This window comes from Micropterus salmoides, unplaced genomic scaffold, assembly GCF_014851395.1.
Source record: "Micropterus salmoides isolate LMB-PRFRI ecotype aquatic unplaced genomic scaffold, ASM1485139v1 Ms_hic_scaffold_12, whole genome shotgun sequence".
NCBI lineage: Eukaryota > Metazoa > Chordata > Actinopteri > Centrarchiformes > Centrarchidae > Micropterus > Micropterus salmoides.
In genome coordinates this window covers 13,582,314-13,604,101 of record NW_024040263.1, presented here as the reverse complement: position 1 = coordinate 13,604,101, position 21,788 = coordinate 13,582,314, and the positions used below count along the sequence as shown (strand labels likewise).

Here is a 21,788-nt window from a genome sequence, read left to right as displayed (position 1 = left end):
AACACGTCTGTTAAATTCAGCCTTTTTATAATAAACCATTGACAGTTTATGAAAAATGTATTGTTTATATAAAATAAATGTATTAAAGTAATCATGAGTTAGGTGAGGAAAGCGTTTTGGGGAGGATGGTGTGAATCACGTGAGCATAGGTGCAGCTGGACGTGAAGGGAGGGGATTGAAGTCATCAGAGAAGGAGTGTTGGTCTGTTTTTGTTTTGCTTGCCCGGGAAGAGATAGCAGCCTGAAGTTCATTCTACAACGACATAGTTTCAGGTTGACATGACATTTCTTCAGAGGGCTTTCGGTTTAACTAATAAAAACAATAACATGCATGCCGACATGGAACATGAATCAGCATTTTAATGTTTAAGCTAGGCGAGATGTTTAAGGTCACAGGTTTTATGTAAAATCTTAATCTGCAAAGTGACTACTATAGCTATAAATTTAGTGGAGTGAAAATATAAAGTAGCTTCAAATGGGAAAAACTCAAAGTACAATTATCTCAAAACTGTACTTAAATAGAGTTTAGTTAAACAAGAGTTTTGTAAATACTCTTCATATGCCACCATTATTGGTTCTGTATTGATATTGCTTTGTTGCAATTATGAAATCTGAAAAACTGATAAAATACTGAGTAGGCAGCACTGCAGGTATATATGTTTGCAATGTCTTTAATTCCAGCCAGAAACCAGAACATATTTGTATATTATGATGTGTACATCTGCCTTAGTGAATGCAGGAATGTAAAGTTTACAACACCACATAGCCAAGCAATAAGACTGAATTATTTTTATTGTTATAGGAAAAGTGCATAGTTGAAGCCCTTTTTAGACAGTAAAAATTTAAATCAAGGTCTTCTGTGGTACCAGATATTCCACTTATACATCTGAACAATCTAGTATGGCGCACCCCCCCCATTTTATATAACCACTCATGGTTTACTTAACGGTTTCCTTCCTCCTCCCTGCCCTCTCCCAAGCAAGTCTGGAAAGATGTAGCAACTTTCACTGATATGGAAAGAGCCTGACTGTCAGGATGATCTCAGCCCACAGTTGTTACAGATCATATCCAGGTTGTGAACTCTTATACCATGCCTTCAAATAACACCCTACAATTTAAGACTAATCTGTGTAATTTCTGATATCACAGATACCCTGGAATACAACCAAAAACACAACCAGGGCCCAGAAACACTTGCTGTAACCATGTTTCCACGACACGGGCATGACAGATACTAGAAAGACAGGAAACCCTCTATTGTGTACTGAAATCCAATAAGCAATTATAGACATATAAAAAAATACCACCCATTATAATGTTCCATTTTTCTTGAGATTGTATCAAAGAAAGGTTGATTCTCCTTTGCAACTTTGAGGCTGTAGTTTGTGTTGCATGAGGCAGAGCATTTTGTACGGTTATAAACATCCACACACAATTACATACATGGTTAAGAAACCAAACAACATTCCCCAGTGCATTGGTCTGCATTAAGGGGTTTCCATTTTTTCTGTTCACTCACTATATTTCAACCTAATAATAATTAATTAATTCCCATCACAAATTTAAAATAAAAATGACCTCAAATATGGCACTGTCTTTCTCTTTGCTTTTCACTGGTTTGAGATACTATCATACAGAAGATGTGAAGTAGAAACTTTGGATGGCTCCCATTAATCACAGACTACTCTTATCCCCGTCTCCACAAGGCCACCATTTACACGGCTGCATTAGTACAACAGGCCTTCAAAAAGGAACAGACATACACACAAAAAAGTGCTAATAAAATATGATTCTCGGCTGCTAATAGGTCAGTATACAATGATTATTTAACCACAAAACAATTACAGTACATAGAATCATCTCAATATGATAACGTATTTGCTTGTGCTGAGTATATTGTTTGACAGTTACCCCACTATTATACCCTATCTGTCTGCCTGCACTTCAATGATGTGAAATTAGGTTTGACATGTGGGTATTTAACAAATCTTAAACCCCTAAACATAAACAATCTGGCACTGCTGTCTTAATCATCAAACCGGGTTATAGATAAAAAGGACAGACACGTTCTTGGAAATGCAGTTTATAAAGAAGACTGGACTATTTGCTGGCTGGGGCGATTATGGAATCTTATTGAGGCCTGAACGTAAACACAAAAGATTAATTCACTGCATTAATATCAAACACATTATGTGATAGGACATCGTTACTGGCACTGTTTAGAATGTTGATTTTAAAAGTGGAAGTGGTTTCAGAGTCTGAAGAACCCACCACCCTTCATTACTCAGCAAGCACTCAAACAACAATTTAAACTCCGCTAACCCTCCCTTCTCCCCCAACCCATGTGATGCATTCCTTCATTTTGAGTTTATGTCTGCCTTTCTGCAGATCAGACAGCATCAGGACTGGGATCAGGGACCGACTCAGAACGATAACAAACCTTCTAATTAAAGACTTACACACAGAGCCCAGCTGATAGATCTTCATGCTGATGTCGGCCAATATTATCAGTCAAAACTGGCTTTTTATACATTTAGTTATTAAGTTTCCTGATCAAAAAGGTTTTGTAAGTGTAAAACATCCTTCCTCAGTCTATATCTTTGTCAAAAAATAACCAAAGCAGAAAAGTATATGCCAAAACTGTTCATGTTGTGTTTATGAAAATCAAAACATCAATATTGACCTCTAGATGATCAGATTTCTTGCAACTTTGGAATACCACATCTGTATTGACCTCATAAATCCAGCATCAGTTGGGCTCTAGTAACAGGAATCATTAGACAGATCCAACCATTAAAATAGGAAGAAAGCAAAAAGATATGGAGAGTGAAGATTGACAGGGAGATTGTGCCGTTCTGGTCACAGTAACTAGCCAACTGTGCAGCTCCAGTCAGAGCAGATGGATGACTGCTGGTACTCTTGCTTCTCTGCTAATCAATAGGTGGTGCTGGGGGCTCTCTTCTGTCACTCTGTAAACCAAGACAAGAAGACATCAATGCTGTTACAATAATATAATATTACAAAAAAAAGACATTCAGTTTGTCACATCCAGCGTGTGACAGTTCCAGTTCGCATCACAGAACAAACATTTTGTTCCTGGTTCCTCTAAAGTGTTCATCTTAACGAATATTGTATCTAACAACTTTAAAAACATAGAAAATGTATCAATGATTTCGGACTATAAAAAAAAAAACAAACACATGTTGATACAATATTGCAATTTTGACATGTTAAAGTAAAAGCACAGGTGTTAATATTATAACCAACGCTGACTGAATTCTATTTAGCTGCATGAGTTTCAGCGTCCTGGTATTGTACATGCTGGCTCAGGGCGGAGATGTTTTAAGAGGAGACACGTCACAAAGAATCCTCAATACAACTCAATACGGAAAGCCTGCAATGCCAAAGATGACAGACACAAATAAATCAATGTATGGGATACACCGAGAGCAATGCGTTTCACTCTGAGCTTCAGACTCGAGCCTTTTACGATTGGTGATATAAGATCACTGATTGATCATATACTTTCATATGCTGAGTGTCACTACCAGAAAGCAAGAGAAGTACATTACATTTACTCATTTAGCTGATGCTTTTATCCAAAGCAACTTACAATTCCTATATATGTCAGAGGTTGCACACTCTTGTACAGCAATACTGCACATTTAAAATGCCATTGTGAAGTAGGCGGGAGTGTGATTAATACTGACATTGTGGGGTCCAGTAGGTTTGCCTGAGGGACGATGACCCCTGAGACTGGATGGGCGCAGCAGGAACAGGAGCAGAGCCAGCACCATCCATCCCATCATGACCATGGGGAGGGTCAGGTCACCTCCTCCGTTGCCAGCTGGCCCACTGGGACCTGGCACTGAAAAAAAAAAAATTAAAATAAAAAAGACATTTTAAAAAATCTTTGCACTTCACACATGTAAACAACACTACAGTTCCTGATTTGAGAACATGCTTGGGTGCAGCCATCCTTCCACATAATATGACACGCAATAACAAATGCATGGTCTAATGTGGTCATACATACATTCCTGAGGGCAGTCTGTGTCTGTGCAGTAGGACTGAGATTGCCTGAGCTGAAAGAGAAATTACAGAAGGAACAAAAAGTAGAAGAGTAGGAAAAAAATTATACTATTAAAATCTTCTACTTTATGACAATGACTACTTTGATTACTATGGTTTCCACTGCCCTCACCTAGGAAAAGAGAATACAAGTCATCTACAAACTCACTGCTAAAAAAAAAACTTTAAGACTTTCTTGTTACATATGACCCACTCACAGGTTACTGTAACCAGCAGCACATATTCACATGTGGATGGTGCAAAACAACCATCTGAGCACAGCCTGCCTCCAAAAAAAAAAAAAAAAAAAAAAAAAAAAATCAATCAGACTGGCAAATGCTGTGTAAATTCTTTAGTTTAGAAAACACTCTTTCCTGCAACAAGCAAATCAGAAAACCCCCGGGGTGGGTCCAAGCTCTGAACCAACTGCAACTCGCCACGCAAGTTACACCTGAGCACAAAGTGCCAATGAGGTCACCTGCAAACTGACACAACATGATTACACGATGATGATTTCTTTAGTTTCTCTCAATAATTTTGACATCAACTTTTATGACACACTTTCCTTTACACGAGCCAGAGAATATTTACACACTGCGAACCTGTCAGCAAACAGTGCAACAGAGTGAAACGTCTTGGCGTGACAGAACTGATATGCTCTTAATATAAACACTGAGCAGGAACCCGGATATGCTGGCTAACTGTCAGTCGACAGCTTTTCATTTCCTTCCCTTTACTTTCTTGTTGTTCCTAACGTTAATCTCTTTGCTTCATACTCTCGACTCCAGCAGGAGATAATTTACTTCACACTGCATACTTGGAATACTTTGACCCGTCCCTGCACTTCAACTCTGTTATGATCAAGTCCGCCACTTAAAAGATTTCAAGTGGCAATGAAAACCACTCAGTTCTATTACTTACCAGGTTGATGAGGCGCCTCATAGCATACTCATGGGTGCAGATGCACTCGCAAGGATCAAAGCCTCCCTCTGCCATTTCTCACCAGACGGTGTGCACCTTGGAGCAAGACGAAAGTACCGTAGGTAACTAGGGCGTACATGAACAAGAGAGAGAAACCTAATGCCGCTTCTTGTGAGTGCTGTGCGCTATTGTTGTTTGAGAGGCAAACACTGATCAGAGGGAGGAGACTGCTCACTTAAGGACAGTCAGCAGACTCTGTGTCTGTATCTTGCTGCATGTAATGCCAAAATGCTCACCGGTCAAAAGATTTTAAACATCTCATGTTATCACATTTTTGCTCTGCAGCTATGTAACATTCATTGTTACTAGCTTTAAAATTAACATTAAAGCTTGTGTTTGTTGTGTGTTACTTTGATAAGCCCATTTTAGCAACACACTAAATATTTTCTGAGTTGTTTCTGGTGTAATCACATATTTTAAAATGTCTGGACTGGTTTACCTTTATGGTGCACTTGTCTATGATTTAAGGTGAATTAGGAGTCCCATTATGATCTAAGAGCCTGTCAATGAATTAATCCATAAATGCAAGAATTTAGCTGATTGGGTGACATCCACCTTTCATCATGGGAGGCTAATGTCAGCTCAAGATAGAGTGAAAGCAAGCAACTATTACTGTAATGAATGAAAACACATTATCAAATAGCCTGGTATACTGATGGGTGTGAAAAACAGTCTATAATGCTTGCATTAGTTGTGGGACAAATATGGAATCAAATGCACAGATGTCTGCTACATATGGAGGATTGATCCTGGCAAATTCAGAAATAAATAAATGCTCAATAAATAAGCATCTGATTAAATGCACAAAAAAATAAGTAAATGTAGGCAGTAATTATACAAGGAGAGGGAGATAGAGATTATATATATATATATATTACACATACACATTTTAATTAGCTTCTTTACTTCATCCTTAAACCTGTGCGCCACAATCTTTAGGATTGTTTTTAGTCAACCGAGGGTCAGTGGTCGTGGTGGTAGGTTAGCGAGCGTGTATAGGAAAAATTTAAAATGTCATCAAGTACGCTGTGATGAATTTAACTCCTTTGAAGTTCTCGCTCTTAAAGTTGGAGGGCTGCAACCTATCATATTTGTTATAATTTATCACCCCCCAAAACCGCCTGGAGGATTTTTATCAGAACTTCCTGAATTTTTATCTACTCTAATTGTTCTTTGTGGTGATTTTAATATTCATGTTGATGACCAACAATGTTAATGCAAATGACTTTTTAAACATGGCCACTTCTTTTAACTTCAAACAACATGTCAAAGGGCAAACACATAACCGTGGTCATACACTGGACTTGGTTTTTACCCTGGGTGTCAGCATTTCCTCTGTGGAATTAGTGGACATGACCATATCTGATGTATTGTTTTTAGCTGCGATTCGCCTGTTACTCATGCCGCCTCACCAAGCTCCGTGTGTTCTCGCATCTTTAATGAACAAAGTGTTTCAAAGTTTTGCGCATTCTTTCAGAGCCAAAGCCAACACCTGTCTGATTCCAACACCAACAATCTGGTCGATCACTTCAATCATATCTGCTTGTCGTCACTAAATATTACTGCTCCTCTAAAGGTTAGGCCTACGTCTAAAGCTAGTAAGCAACCCTGGATAAATGACAGCATTCGCAGCCTAAAAAGGGAATGCAGGAAAGCAGAGCGCAGATGGAAAAAATCCAGTCTCCAAGTCCATTACCTCAGTCTGAAGGATTTATCAATTAAATACAATAACTTGGTTAAGGATGCGAGAACACACTATTTTTCTGAACTCATTACTACACATTAACACAAACCCAGGTTTCTGTTTAAGACTGGATCAGCTGGTAAACCCCTCCTTGTGCCTCAGTTGGAAGTAATGATGACTGAATTGTTTTTCTTATTTTACCAATAAGGTGGTGTCAAACAGAGCAGAGGTTCCTCACCAGCAACAAGAGAGTTTTAACCAGTTTTATCCCATCGACTTGTCTGAGCTTTTAAAAACAGTATCACAAATGAGAGTGTCCTCCAGCCCACTTGATGTAATACCTACAAAGTTTTTACTGAAAGTAATAGATTCTGTTGGGCCCCATTTGATCTGTTTAACAGCTCCCCATCAACTGGTTGTGTCCCTGATTATTTTAAAACGGCGTGAACCCACTTTTAAAGAAACCTGGTTTAGATCCCTCCCTCCCACATAATTTTAGACCAATTTCAAAACTGCCTTTTATTGCAAAGATTCTAGAAAGAATTGTGTCCAAACAGCTGCTCACTGTACTGGAAAATAACAAAATATTTGAAAGGTTTCAGTCTGGTTTTAGGAAGTACCACAGCACTGAGACTGCCCTGCTTAAAGTCACCAGTGACCTTTTAATGTCTGCTGGTGAAGGCATGTGCTCAGTCCTGGTACTCCCGGACCTTAGCGCTGCTTTTGACACCATTGATCACAACATCATGTTAGACAGACTGAGGCACTGGGTTTCATCCTACCTGTCAAATAGGAAGTTTTGCGTGTCTGTAAACAACTATGTCTCCTCGTTCTGTCCAGTTAAATATGGTGTGCCTCAGGGGTCGGTCTTAGGACCCATTTTGTTTTCCTTGTATCTGCTTCCCCTTGGAGATATTATCCATAAACATGGCATTTCTTTTCATATTTATGCTGATGACACAAATATACTTGCTGTCAGATCCACAGACCCTGGAATGCTGAGTTCACTTAACAACTGCCTTTGTGAAGTTAAAAAATGGATGTCAAATAATTTCCTCCAGCTGAACTCAGACAAAACAGAAATCCTGGTCATCGGGTCCCAGCAAATGGTAAGGCAAATACTGCCATCTGCTGGTTCCCTAGTAAATCACATTAAGCCTGTGGCAAAGAACCTTGGTGTTTGGTTTGATAGTAATTTAAATTTCGAGCAGCACACCACAAAGCTTGTTCAATCATGTTTTTATCAACTTGTGAAATATAGCAAAAATTCGATCTATGTTAACTTTTAAGGACACCGAGACCATTTTACACGCCTTCATCTCATCACGCCTGGATTATTGCAACAGCCTTTTCACCTGTTTAACCCAAAAATCTGTTGATCGACTCCAGACTGTCCAGAACTCAGCTGCCAGGCTTTTAACCAGAACAAAGAAATGTGACCACATTACCCCTATTTTAGCTTCATTACACTGGCTCCCAGTAGGTTTTAGAATTGACTTTAAAATTCTATTGATCACTTTTAAAGCTCTTCATGGCCTCTCGCCTTGTTATATTTCTGACCTTTTAGTCCCATACACACCAGCACGTATACCTTGAGATCCTCGGGCAGAGGTCTGTTGTCTGTTCCAGAGTCTCGACTGTATCTAAAGGGGACAGAGCGTTTGCTGTCCGGGCCCCGTGGCTCTGGAACAGCCTGCCCGAGGAAATCAGGTCGGCTGAGTCAGTGAACTCTTTTAAGTCCCTTCTTAAAACATACTTTTATAGGAGAGCCTTTCCCGATCTTATTTGATTTTATCCCTTTTATTGTATTTTACTAATTTTATATTTATCTTAAGTGTATTTTAGTCTTTTCAATGTTTTTCATGCTTTTATCTTGTGTTTTTGTATTATTGTCTCATGGGTATTATTGTCTTTACACTTGTTAAAGCACTTTGTAACTTGTTTTTGATAAGTGCTCTACAAATAAAGATTATTATTACTTATTCCCCTTTGTAATAATTACCCTATTTATTTCTTGTCTGTTATAATCTTCAACTTTATTACTTCTTTTTTAAAATGTATTTATTTATGTGTGTGTTAATATTTTTTAATAGTCTGTTTTATTCTTCGGTTGCATTTTCTACCCTATTCCCCCAATTTCTGCCTGTCCTTTTTATATTTCTCTATGCATTTCTGCCTCTTTATGCAAATGAGGAGGTGCTGTGTCTCAAGGGGAGAACTTCTCCCCTATTGTGTGTGTTATTTTACTTTTAATACACATGTAACAGGTTTTATACTTCCTGTGAATATAATAATTCTTATTTTCATACTGTATATCCGTTGTGTAATGTGATAAATTATGTTGTATGTGGTGCTCGCATGGCGTACTATTGAGACTTCATTGCCCTCTTTAGATAAGACTCGTGTCTTTGCAAAGAGAGTCAGACAGACTACAAGTCTGTAACTCTGCCTGTCAGCTGGCTCTGCTCCATTAAAACTGAATTTACCATACAGAATTGAATACGAGTGCACTCCAGATTTAGCTGCAGCCAGCTGACCGTGTGTTTCTCCCTATACCGCAGTTCTGTGTCCATGCATGCAGCAAACTGAACACTGTCAGAGTGTCCACACGAAAAGGGAAGGAAGACATATTTTGGTAGTATTGTCTTCAAATAGAGTTGCTAAACACCTCAGCGCACTGAAGGAAGCCATCTGACTGTGTGAGAAGAAAGCTTGTTGATGTGTGCAGGCAGAGTAGGCCTAGAGCTCTCCGGTCTGACTGGTCCACCAACAGGGGAGAAGTTCACCCCTTGAGACACAGTCCCTCCTCATTTGCATAATGAGGCAGAAATGCATAGAGAAATGTAAAAAGGAAATAAATACCATTGGGGAAATAAATAGGGTAGAAAATGCAACCGAAGAATAAAAACAGACAAAAATATTAAAAACACACACAAATACATTTAAAAATAAATAAAAGTAGTAATTAATAAAAGTTTAAGATTATAACGGACAATAAATAAGGTAATTATTACAAAGGGGAATAAGTAAAGAAGCTAATTAAAATAGATGTATACATTTATGTCTCCTTGTATAGTTTAATTACTGCCTACATTTACTTTTTTTTTTTGTGCATTTAATCACATGCTTATTTATTTATTGAGCATTTATTTATTTATTTCTGTATTTATTTCTGAATTTGTCAGGATCAATCCTCCATAGCTATGGGGGCCTAATCAAAGTTACCATGGTCTATACCGATTTGAGTCTATATCGACTTTTACTTGCCTTTTCCCCCCCACTGTGAATTTATACATGGTCCAGTTGACTTGAGGATTGAGACACTGTTTTTACATTACCTTGGATGCATCTTTGTTAGCTTTAGGCATTACCAACATATCTGCAATAAGCCAATATTGCCAGACATATTTATAGTTTTGGGGTCTCATTTATAAATGGTGCGTACGTACAAAACAGGGCTGGAAACGTGCGTACGCCACTTCCCAAGCAAAGGTTGTGATCTATAAAAACAAACTTGATGGGAGAATGTGAACCATGCGTAGGCACATAAAGAGGAGAAATGAGAAATGGCGACTCGCATGGCAGAAGGATGAAACTGTTTGAAATAAGTAGGCCTACTATTGTGAAAAATAAAATCTGACTATTACCTCTGAGTATTGTAGGCTTAAAGCCTGTCTGAATAAACAAAACACCCGTTTGACTTTCCCCAAAGTGCGCAATAAAACAACAACTAAAAATTTAAGATCATTTGCAGCACACAAAAGAACCAGATTTAGGATAATAAACACAAACAGAGATATATAAAAGAATGCCTCAAATATGTTGTACAGTTCAGTCAGGACTCATTAATTAATACTTGCATGCAGTGCAATTTATTCTCATAAATAAGGTGAACAGGAGGACAAATTACATTTAAATTGATGCCGTTTTCAGTGCGTCAGTCAAGCAAATAGGAGTGAATACTTTCATAAATCCTATTGTTATCAGAAGTTCGTTGCCTTATTGAGCCAAACGCTGTGCGCCAGCATGTGGATGTGATGTGCTGCTTGTAAAAAACACATAATGGAAAATATAAAACTATTTTATTAAGTAAATCTTTAAGCTTATGTCATTTAGCCTTCAACCAGTCATATTTCTTTTAACTCATGGGCAGCCTCTTAAGTGAATGGACTGTTGTGTAGCCTAAATAAATGTTTAAACACAAGTGGAGTGCATTTGGTTTAATATCTTTTCAAAGGAGGGAATCCAAATTACAACCTGGGTCATCCCATCTTGCCTGTGTGTCCCCCTCCAGTCAGTGACGTCACTACTCAAGAGGGATGCCCCTTCCTGCAGATTGGTTGTAAAGAGGTAGAGCTCCAATGCCCCCTTTCCTCAGGTGCACAAGTGTTGCACCAAACATCATGCTTCAGCTTCACCAAAAGGAACGTCAGTGTCACACTGAGTTAAATTTCATTTTGTAGCTTCTCTGTCAGATTTTGCCTCCTTTTCTTCAGACATATTAATATTGATGAGGGGCGTTTCTCTGACCATTTATAGGCAACTATGGGCGTTTGAAGGGTTGGACATGGAGCTCCCTCACGTGCGCCACATTTCAAGTTGATTGTGATTTATAAAAGGGAACACTGCTTAGAAGTTTGCATACGCACGGTTTTATAAATCAAAATATTTTTGGCGTAAGCTATTCTTGGCTTTTGGGCGCATGTACACTTTTAGTGAGGATTCTATGCACAGTTTTATAATCGAGAACCCTGGTCTATACTAGAGCTGTTGAAATCGCAATATTGGCCTACTGCAATTTTCAAATCGCAAGAGGCGCAATTGTTAAAGGTGATGCGATGTCAAAATTTTTAATTAAACATTGTTGTGCTGCAGAGATGTCTTGGCTTACAAATCATTTTCTAGAGATTTGAGAAAGCATCTTTGTTTAATACGGACCCTTGCAAAAATCAAACCATAATTCATTTTAATGTTTTTCAATGAAAATGAGAAATATAATTTCCCCAGGTATCGCAAATCATAGCAGTCAGTCAAAATAATAGCAATTAGATATTTTTTCATAATCGTTCAGACCTATTCAATTCCACAATAAAGTGAACAGTAAAGCATGTTTTAATTTATCCCTGTGGCTACATATTTCTTCAGTATATATTTCTAATATCTGTACTATGAAGTAACGATGAATCTGCTCGACCCCAAAATGCTTAAATATAAACTGAAAAACATATGACTTTCACTGTATATTAATGAAATAAATTTCTACAAGGCCCACTTGTAACCGAGTTGTAATAGTTAAGTTATATCAAAACATGTACACGTTATATTTTCCATGGGCGGCAGGCTGCCTACAAATTCCTACAGACGAAGATAATGAAGTGACCAGTCAGTTTATCTCGACCCTGCTGAAATCCAGTCAAGGCAGCTATCATGACTTCGTGTTACTCTCACTGCTCTCGAACTAGTTAAGCTAACGTCAGTCTAGCATATTGCTAACCTACAGCCAGCCAGCCAGCCGACCGTGAGAAAACTCGCAGCATTGTCATTTTCCGTCTGTTAACGGGCATATGATTAGAGACAGATGTAACAGCAAACGACAACGAAACACGACTTACTTGAGCTTTGTAGACGTTCAGAAAACGTCAAATATCGTTAAAGGGCCTGGGCTACACTGCTGCAGCACTGTTCTTTTCCGCCGAAGCCGTTAGTCTGCAGACATTTCAACCTACCGTCTGTGTTTTGTTTGATACACGTGAGGAGGAACCAGCTATTCTTCGCGACTCACCATCCGGGAACTCGTGCTGAGGGGTGTGGACCAATGGGGTGGACCGTCACTTATTGGTCCAAAAGTTAGATGGGCGGGTCTATAAGCCAATCACAGTGGGAAACGATTACAACGTCTGGATAGTAAACAAACAGTCCAGCTGGCTACCATCAGACAGTAGCAGATGACCCCAGTTCAAACATTTGTTCGTGTGTAACCAAATATACAATCGTATATTTACTGAAATACAGTACTTTCTACTTCTACTCCAAATAAATATTGTACTTTTACTCCATTATGTATGTATGTGTATGTGACAACTGTAGTTACTTTGTACATTAGAATTTTACATACAAAACATGTGGCCAGTTTATAAAATATAATTCATTTAACGATATTTAATATGTGACGGTTAATAAACATTTTATACCTTGTAAAATGGGAACCTGTTTGAACAATTATTTTGATGCATATAGTGTACATTAGTTTATTTTACATAAACATCGTCTAGTTAGAGAAAAAAAAATTATTTTATTTAATGGAATGAAAATCAAAAGAAAATTTTATGTAAAATTAGTAACAACACCCTATAAAAACGTAGTAGTATCAACGGTATTTCAGAGTGTTATTATATCATATTATTGGATCATTATGCATTAATGTGTAAGCAGCATTTTATTTCTGTTAGTTGTATCACGTTTTAAGAAATTAATGTATGTTTTGTGTGTGAAAATCCAAATAAAATCACTCAGGGGAGAACCTGACAGCTTCCGTCTCTTACTTTTTATTTTGCCACTTAGTAAGAGATGGCAGCAACCTGTGATGTAAATCCCATGAAAGTAGTTAAACTGTCAGTTGAAGTGTAAGTAATGAAAGCAACTGAAGTGTCACTAAAAGAGTGAAAGTAGAAATGTCATTTGAGTGAAATGCTCAGTTTAAGTTGAAGCCTCAGAGATAGTGTGTACAGTAAATACCCCCCACCCCCCAAAACAATAACAACAATTAGGTAAGATGTTGGGATGGGCATTTGTGTGATGTTGCATCCTGTAGCCTATGTGAATGAAAATGCTAGTAACCCGTGCTAGGAACCAGATGTGTTGAGAGCACATGATGAGAAATGTCCTGAAGGCAAGTTTGAAAAGAACATAAACCTATGTGCCAGAGCTCATTAATGAAAGTTCCAGTTTCTACTCCATTTAGCTGGCTGTGTTTGTTCTGGACTGACTGACTGACGCTGTGCGCTGGCTGGCAGGGACTCGACGGCAACGGTGAGCTGCCTCTGAAGTGAAAAGAAGCGGTGGACGGTGAAAGTGAAAGGAGGGCTTCCTAACTGTGAAAAGGCACTGAGCAGGCAGTCCCCACACAGACAGACAACATAGGGAGAGAGGCCCCGGGTCTTGCTTCAAGGCAGCAGCAGTTCAGCAGACAGCCATGGCTAACATCGCGGTCCAAAGGATCAAGCGGGAGTTCAAAGAAGTTCTCAAAAGCGAAGAGGTGCAGTAACGTTACTGGATTTGTTTTGATTTTTAACTTAAAATCAGATCCTTTTCTTGTTACCGTTTTCAACTCCGGTAAAGTGTCTGTATTTTACCAGAGAGCCCTCGCTAACGCCAGGTGCCAGTCCTGTGTTGCGGCAGGTCAGGCCCGAGCAGGAGAACTTTAGCTAGCTTTAGCTCGATATCAGCGTCTGGTCGAACCTCTCCTGTTGTGGCTGGTGGGTGTGTTCAGGAAACACCGGGGATTCAGCTTTGTCAACTGACAGGCCCTCTGTTTCTAACAAACAATACCGCATACCTTTGGGAAATTATCCAACTTAAACAAACCTATCGTGTATGGGCTATAGCGCACGTTTCACACAAGATACAGTGGATGCTTACTAATGTTAACATAAATGAGTTACTGACAGTTCGGGTAACGTTATTTTGACATCTCATCTACTGTTAGCATTAACGTTAGCCTGTGGCGTTATGCTGTAAGGTTCACCAACTTAACACATTTATGTAAATTTTAATCAACTGTTTGTTTCAGTTGGGAAGCGGTCATTTAACGTGTGTATTTTGTCATCCTACTGCCTGTCAAGTGTTGTTATTGTATGTTTGTAGTTACTTGCTAGCTTGGCTGTACTAGCAAGCTATCTATGGTGCTAACGTATTTAAACGCCTTAACGCGTCCTATGAAAATATATACGGCTTTGATTTTTTTATAGGAAATGACAGTTGTCTGTACTGTTTAAAAAATAAATAAAAATTAAGGCGCGTGGGTTCATACTTGACAGAGACATGTCAACTTCAAGACACCGGCTAAGAGTTGTCAGTCCTTAACCAGCAGGGTAATTCGTTGTGTCCCTTCTCATTTGTCCCAACTCACAGACAAGTAAAAACCAGATAAAAGTAGATTTGGTGGATGAGAACTTCACAGAGCTGAGGGGGGAGATAGCAGGTCCTCCAGATACACCATATGAAGGTATTGTCACACACCTGCATCATAATAACCTGACAAACTAGCTGCCACACGACTTTTGTTATGATTTGTCATGCTAAAACATTTTGTTGTTGTTCTTTCTTTCCAAGGTGGCAGATATCAACTTGAAATAAAAATCCCAGAAACCTATCCTTTTAACCCGCCAAAGGTATGCGTGTCAGTATCTCCCATCTGGTACCTGCTGTATGTCCTTTGCCTCTCTCTCACTCTTCAGTGCATGTACATCTACGCTATTATCCTGGTTAAGATAGTTTTGGAGTAAAATTCATATTCTGGTTTGAGAAACAGTGCTCTTAATCCAGTTTTGAAGGAACATGAAAGTGCTCTAATAGAAAGCGGGACACTGTGGCTCCTAAATAACTGTGTAATATTGAGGTTTCTGATTACAGTCTGTCATGTGCACAGGTGTTACATAGTAGTTTGTCAGTGAATGGAAAAATTGTTACAATCTACAAGCCAAAATGAAAGAGGAAGTCCGATACTGATAAAACATTAGGGAGTTTCTGAAACGTTTAGTAATCAAAGACACACCTGCACACAGAGGATCAGAAAACCTAGATACTATTACGTTAATTTACACAGAGAGCTGAATGTTGATTTAAACATTGTATCTAAATGTAAGGGCGATAGACATAATATTCACTGCATTGCAATATTGATATATGTGGTAAATTAAGCTTCTCAAATCAGTTGAGAAACTGTTTATGGATAAAATAACCAGAGAGGGATGTCATTATTTTTTTTTTTTTGGCTTATCCAGTGAATTAAATACCTGATAAACCCAGTGCTGTGTCTTATTGATGCAGAAATCATAAAAATCCAATATTGCCTAAAGCAGTTCTGCTCATTGACTTGTACCATTGTCCACAATGGCTCAATACACCCGGAGAAACAGCTACCACATTATAAACAGTATGACAAAATCTCTGATGGTAGACAAATAATTTTATCATAAATATTGTCATTCTGTCCAACCCTACTCAGATATGATCAAAACAAGAATAGACCAGGGCCCTGTTTCAGAAAGCAGGCTTAACAAACTCTGAGCTTATCCCTGAGCTCTGGGTTGATTGAGCCTGAGGTGGGAAACTCTGAATTTTCGGTTCTAGAACAGCTGATCAGAATCAGTTCAATCAACTCTGAGTATGTTGAGCCTGATGGAAGCGCGTGCGTGGTAATGAAAAAAAGCCATCATCAATGGAGCTCCGATACTACGATTCACCATGGCAACGGGTGAATAAAGGCAGAGTTTCCATTTTAATCGAGTGGAGCTAGAACTATTCTTGCGTGCCAACGTGAACCGTGATAGGCTCTAAAATGCAGGAGTGGAAGAAGGATCAATGCGTTAACATTATTAGGCCACTATACAGCGTTGCTCATCCATCATTTACCACACTGGAATTTCCTTAATGAATGATAAAGTGCTACAGCCCATTACATTTGATTTTAAATAGGAAGGCTATATTTATTAAGCAGAAACCCAACGGGACAAAATGCCGGTGGCAATCGACTACCTGATTATGAAAATATGTAGGCTATAAATCAAATATAACACACAGTTTACTCATGAACCTGTGATTGTAAAGTCACAGTCACACCCAGCAGGTTAGCCTAATCATTATTTTTTGCAGTGGAAAATGTGTCTATAGGTTCAAACTGACTGTAAAGTTTTAGACTTCTATTTTACATTAATAAAATCTTGCTCACTTCGGATTTTTTTTAATGCTGTCAAAATACATTCAGACTGTCAGCAGCTAATAATGGAAAAACTCACTTTTAAACCTTATTTAAGCCTATTTGTTTCAGCTTCACCACAGTCATCCTCACTCAGAAATAGTCACATTATCTCCAGTTGATAACTATGATAGGAATGTTCCAATCAGTGCGACTAGCCTACAATATGAAAGATTACTGTTGATTGATCAGTTTTATAGGTTACATATTAAACAGTGATTGCTGCAGTAATGTAGCCCACAGTCTAAGTGTTTTCAGTGCAACTGTCACAGTGTTATACCTAAAGACGGACATAGATTTTATTCTGTGCTGAGGATAAATCCACGATGTGTGGAGATCTGTCCATACATCGATGAGATTGTTCATAAAAGCGGTCATGTTCAAGATCATGTTTGGATGAAATACTAATAGCCTATCTAACGGGGATTTTAAAGTTTTTAATGATGTAAATGCATTCAGATGTGTGCTTTGATATGGACAGTATGAATGAGGAAATTAAACTGTGTGTCAGACAGCCGCCTCAGGGGGGAGGAGTCGGTTTTCCAACTTATCCTGTGAACCCAACCTCCTCCCGAAGAGCTTAGGTTCACAGCATCAGTTGCCGGAGTTACTGATCTAGAGTTTATCTGATCTCACTCTCTGAAACAGAAAACCCAGAGTTTCCCTCATCTCAGGCTTAACATACTTTCACAAATCCCGCATTCTGAAATGGGGCCCAGGATACACATGAGTTTGTTTGTAAATATGCCCATTGTAACCCACACTTGCCTCCTTATGGTCTCTAATCGTACCAGTTTTATCCAGATAACCTCTCACCTGTCTTTCCTAGGTGCGTTTCATCACTAAGATCTGGCACCCCAATATCAGTTCTGTGACAGGAGCAATATGTCTGGACATTTTAAAAGACCAATGGTGAGTGAGCCTTATCTGAACCTCCTGACCTACTGTACTCAATGTTCCAGTGTGACTCCCCCATCTCAAAAACAGGTAAAAACAAAACAAAAAACAACTTCACTTATCTGCTCCAACTTTGAATCTGTCTCACCCAGGGCAGCTGCAATGACCCTGCGCACGGTGCTGTTGTCTCTACAGGCTCTCCTCGCTGCAGCAGAACCAGATGATCCACAGGATGCTGTAGTAGCGAACCAGGTGAGAAAGATGTTTGTGTGTGTTTTTATTCGGTAAAACTCCTCTTCAGATGGTTTTCAGTGGGGAAAAAAGCCAAAAATAAGAAGGATCTTTTTGTAGAATTATATAATATATAAAATATTTTGGTAACAATGTTTGTTTTGTGTCATATTTGGCCAGTTTTAGTCTGTCTAAAAGACAGTGTCTCCCTCTTTCTCACCTTCACTGTTTCCTGAATTGTTTATATTTCACCATGCTCACTGAGCTTTCTCTCTACATCCTCAGTATAAGCAGAACCCAGAAATGTTCAAACAGACTGCGAGGCTGTGGTCTCACGTCTATGCAGGTGCTCCTGTCTCCAGTCCCGACTACACTCGCAAAATAGACAAACTCTGTGCCATGGGCTTTGATAAGGTCAGAAACGCTTTCAGTTTTTGTTGTACCATAATGTTTATATGTTGAACAAAGCATAGTTTGGGGCAGTGTGGGGGGGGGGAATTGTTTAGTAAAGCTGAAACAGAAAATGAATAATCAGTTGTTTGAGTAATTATTCAGCAATAGTGGCAAGGGTTCTCTGGTTCCAGCTTCCTAAATGTATGTATGTAGGTTTTCGACTGTTGGTTGGCCAATTCAGGTCTAGTTTAACAGCAAGCTTGTCAGAGCGAGCAGGCATAATTTATTCAAACACAATTATCATGGGAAGATTTTATTGTTGTGTTTTTCAAAAAAAGAAGCTGCTTGCATCAAAGGGTTGACACATTTCATGTCCATAATAGCACTTACTTACCTCCTTTTTAACTCTTGTATTAACTTCATCTGAAGTTTTAATTCCATTTCCCCCCTCGCATACAGAATGCAGTAATAGCGGCCTTGTCGTCAAAATCCTGGGATGTGGAAACGGCGACAGAGCTGCTCCTCAGCAACTGAAACCCAGACAGGTGTGAGGACCACAAACTCCCTTCATCATAACATCAGCACCCTCCCCCTGGGCACCATTCAACCATTGCCTTTTTGTTAAGCAGACAACGCCCCATTCACCACAGCAGTCTGAGCCTTCTTTTCTAACAAGTTTGCTCGCTACAAACTCAACACTGGCAGCACAACGCCGATATGCACACCGCCCTGTTGCCTGTCTGACCCCCGTCTGTCCGTTATGCTGAGTCTTTTCTGCCACTAACTTAAAATGTGTGTCCTTGTAATCAGCCACCAAAATCATTCAGTCATGCTTCTTGTCTTCCATGCCCTTTAATCATATTGACTCTGAAACTTTTTTTTCACAAATTTTTGTTCCTTCAAATAACTGCCATTGCCTGGCAGATTTCCCAGGGTAAAAATGTAAAGGAAGTCCTGCATACTGCTCTCACAGTACGTCACTATTTACTCCCTCCAGCATCCAGTTGGACATTTTATATCAGTTTGTTGTCTTTTATGGGCATTTAATGCTATTAAAGTCTAGCAGGACTAAATTATCTTGACTGGATATTGTTCTGCAGGAGCAGTGTAATGGATTATTTTTCAGTTTATCATAGACGCTTCTATCATTTGCAGAGGTTTGGATGTACACATTTTTTTTCTGTCTGTGTCGAATTACAGAAGATCACAGACATCCTGCACAGAATAGGGGGGAAAAAAAAGTCATGTAAATAGATGTGTGTAAATTTGAAAATACAATGGGGATACACTTTTTTTCTTACATGGCATTGTAAAACAAATTATTTTAAATATAAACTATGCCTAGTTTACAATTATATGGAGAGAGATCTTTTTATGCTTTTGTGATCCAGAAGAAGTCCTTTTAAATGCTCTGCTGTTTCTTTTTTTTTCTTCTTCTTACGATTGTTCAGGGGTGGCACAGCCAAAATCCTGGCCGTAATGGCATAGGACTGCCAGCTTAGGCTCCTGAAGGTCATTACATGACACCCTTTTCTGCTACACCACAATCCCATCTTTTTCTGTGTCCTTAATTGTCCTTGCATGTTTCTCTGCTGCCTTTGATTTTATTTGGCCAAAAGATGTGGTGATGGGGTGTCTGTTCGATTCAACACCCCTTCAGACTCGTTCTAACCTGTGAAAAGAGACGACCGGAACCCCTGCTCGGCAAGAGTTTGGCATCTGTTGATTTGACAAGTATGTTGCTGGAAAATGTTCTCTTCCGCTCCGAACAGATGCGCCTGGCACCAACAGGAAGCACAACACAAGAAGAGAACGAGTGATTCTGAATGTCATTAAGGATTTGAGTTTGCAATGCTGTGGTTTTGTTTTTCAGAGCAGTCACTTTAAACCGCGGGCACACTGTTTTCAGCCACAGGTTTAGGATCTGCTCACCCTCTCTCATGCCTAATGTTGATCATTAAGAGGGGGAAGCTTTATCGCTAATCACAGATCCAATCCAGCTGTACTCAGTCAAAACTTTGGCCATATATAGAGGTGTATAGGTGACGTCCTATATTCCCAAACATGCTTTACTACACAGCCAAGTAAGACGCTCATTGAGGTGGCCTTTGAACATATGAGTAGTAAGAGGCTGGAATTCCTCTGTTGTTCTATGAAGCAGATTGCAGACCTGCAGTGTTTTCACATGTTTTGATTTGAGGTATGTGGACTGTACAGAAATGTTTAGCATATAGAGAAGTGGCGTGTTGAATTCTCATATGGCCTTTTTTTTATATAAACTATCTTCTTTTTGTTTGCCCTCCAGCTCTGCCCCTACCAACACAATGGCATATTACAGTATTACATGAAGTTATCATGCAGTCTCTCCACTGACGCTGAACCGTTTCCAGCCAGAGCCCACCCCCATCCCAAAAAAGGTTCATGGATAGGGAGACGAATGCGCACACACACCATCTCTTTTACTTGTAAATAGACAGGTTCTTGATAAAGAGCCGTGTTGTTATCACTAGAGTGCACCACTGATGGCTGGATTTATATTTTGTAAGAGAAAGAAAGGACATAAAGGAGAAGAGGCCCCCATTCTCCGCGTCTTCCTGGTGTTCTCATTATGTACAATATTGCACGATGACAAAGCAAAAAAAAAAAAAGGGGGCTGTTGCATCTCAGTTTCTCCATTTGGAGTGAGACTTATTTTCCTCTTTAGTTTCCTTGGAAGCAAGCATCAGCAGTATAAAAAGCATGGTTATTTATTGTGACAGTGTCATGTTTCTTTGATTAAAAAAAAGTGGAAAATCAAGATTGCTTCTGTTGCGTCTTTTCAAAACTGCACTTCGTAAACATGGCTGATCAAGACAAAAGGCACTGCATGGTGACATCTAAAAGCATTTATTTTCTGGAAAAAAAAAATTAAATATGTTCATGAGAATAGGCATACTTTTAACTACATCAACACAACCCGCAAGGTTTCCACTCACGCAATGCTTAAAAGCAGGCTTTGCCCAATAAAATAAGTGACAAAGTACAAAAAGAAAATATATAACTGTAAAAAATGAACCAAAAAAAGAACACGTACTGGTGTAGTGATAAATCATTTATGCATTCCAAAGTTAAGTACTGTTTCATACTTCAGCAGTAACAACACACAAAACTAGTTCAAACCCAGCTCGATCTCAGAGCCCCTGACCAGTCTAGAGTATGAGGCAGGAAACGGAACTTGGAGTACAGAATCCAACACTGTTTGACAGTTTAAATTTGTCCTTTATCACACTGGAAATAAATCAAAAGCCCTTCAAAAGCATCACAGGTGGCAGGTAAGGGGCCACCGAGGGTTTCTACCTGGCCTTTTGACGCTATAACCAACTAAAGCCCCTAAACGTACCAAAGTTAGAAACAAAACATACCAAAGTTTACAAAATTTAGGCGCTGGTACATCTGTTAAATGCACAAATCTTATGCTATGATGTTCCCATATTTTAGCCATTTTCTTTTAACTGTCTTGGATATTCAAAAAGTTTAACTGCAAATGTGCACATGGATATTTACAAAATTCAACAGT

The 21,788-nt window shown here is 39.0% G+C and overlaps 2 protein-coding genes across 3 annotated transcripts; one reads left to right on the top strand and one right to left on the bottom strand.

Moving 5' to 3' along the window:
* Nucleotides 1-773: 773 nt before the first annotated feature.
* smim14 (small integral membrane protein 14) lies at nucleotides 774-12,504 on the bottom strand. 2 transcript variants are annotated; one of them, XM_038713478.1, is made up of 5 exons: nucleotides 12,348-12,504; nucleotides 4,992-5,087; nucleotides 4,036-4,084; nucleotides 3,710-3,867; nucleotides 774-2,968 (listed from the first exon to the last, which is right to left on the bottom strand). In XM_038713478.1, exons 2-5 carry the CDS (start codon nucleotides 5,064-5,066, stop codon nucleotides 2,930-2,932), a joined length of 321 nt encoding a protein of 106 aa, XP_038569406.1. In that variant the 5' UTR covers nucleotides 5,067-5,087; nucleotides 12,348-12,504; the 3' UTR covers nucleotides 774-2,929. The 2 variants fall into 2 exon arrangements, with proteins under 2 accessions (XP_038569406.1, XP_038569407.1); XM_038713479.1 differs by having other exon boundaries at nucleotides 12,462-12,484.
* A 1,066-nt stretch (nucleotides 12,505-13,570) lies between these two features.
* Nucleotides 13,571-21,029, top strand: ube2kb (ubiquitin-conjugating enzyme E2Kb (UBC1 homolog, yeast)). Its single transcript, XM_038713477.1, has 7 exons — nucleotides 13,571-13,990; nucleotides 14,866-14,959; nucleotides 15,067-15,125; nucleotides 17,541-17,623; nucleotides 17,761-17,860; nucleotides 18,125-18,253; nucleotides 18,692-21,029. The coding sequence occupies exons 1-7, from the start codon at nucleotides 13,928-13,930 to the stop codon at nucleotides 18,764-18,766; spliced, it is 603 nt and encodes a 200-aa protein (XP_038569405.1). The 5' UTR covers nucleotides 13,571-13,927; the 3' UTR covers nucleotides 18,767-21,029.
* The last annotated feature ends 759 nt before the right edge of the window (nucleotides 21,030-21,788 follow it).

Bases quoted from the DNA above. Each gene is read 5' to 3' on its own strand.
- ube2kb (XM_038713477.1), top strand. From the start codon at position 13,928: ATGGCTAACATCGCGGTCCAAAGGATCAAGCGGGAGTTCAAAGAAGTT. The intron at 13,991-14,865 runs GTGCAGTAACGT...CCCAACTCACAG, and splicing joins AAGTTCTCAAAAGCGAAGAG to ACAAGTAAAAACCAGATAAA. The intron at 17,624-17,760 runs GTGAGTGAGCCT...TGTCTCACCCAG, and splicing joins GACATTTTAAAAGACCAATG to GGCAGCTGCAATGACCCTGC.
- smim14 (XM_038713478.1), bottom strand. From the start codon at position 5,066: ATGGCAGAGGGAGGCTTTGATCCTTGCGAGTGCATCTGCACCCATGAG. The intron at 4,085-4,991 runs GTAAGTAATAGA...TTTCTCTTTCAG, and splicing joins TGAGGCGCCTCATCAACCTG to CTCAGGCAATCTCAGTCCTA. The intron at 3,868-4,035 runs GTATGTATGACC...TTTTTTTTTCAG, and splicing joins CACAGACTGCCCTCAGGAAT to TGCCAGGTCCCAGTGGGCCA.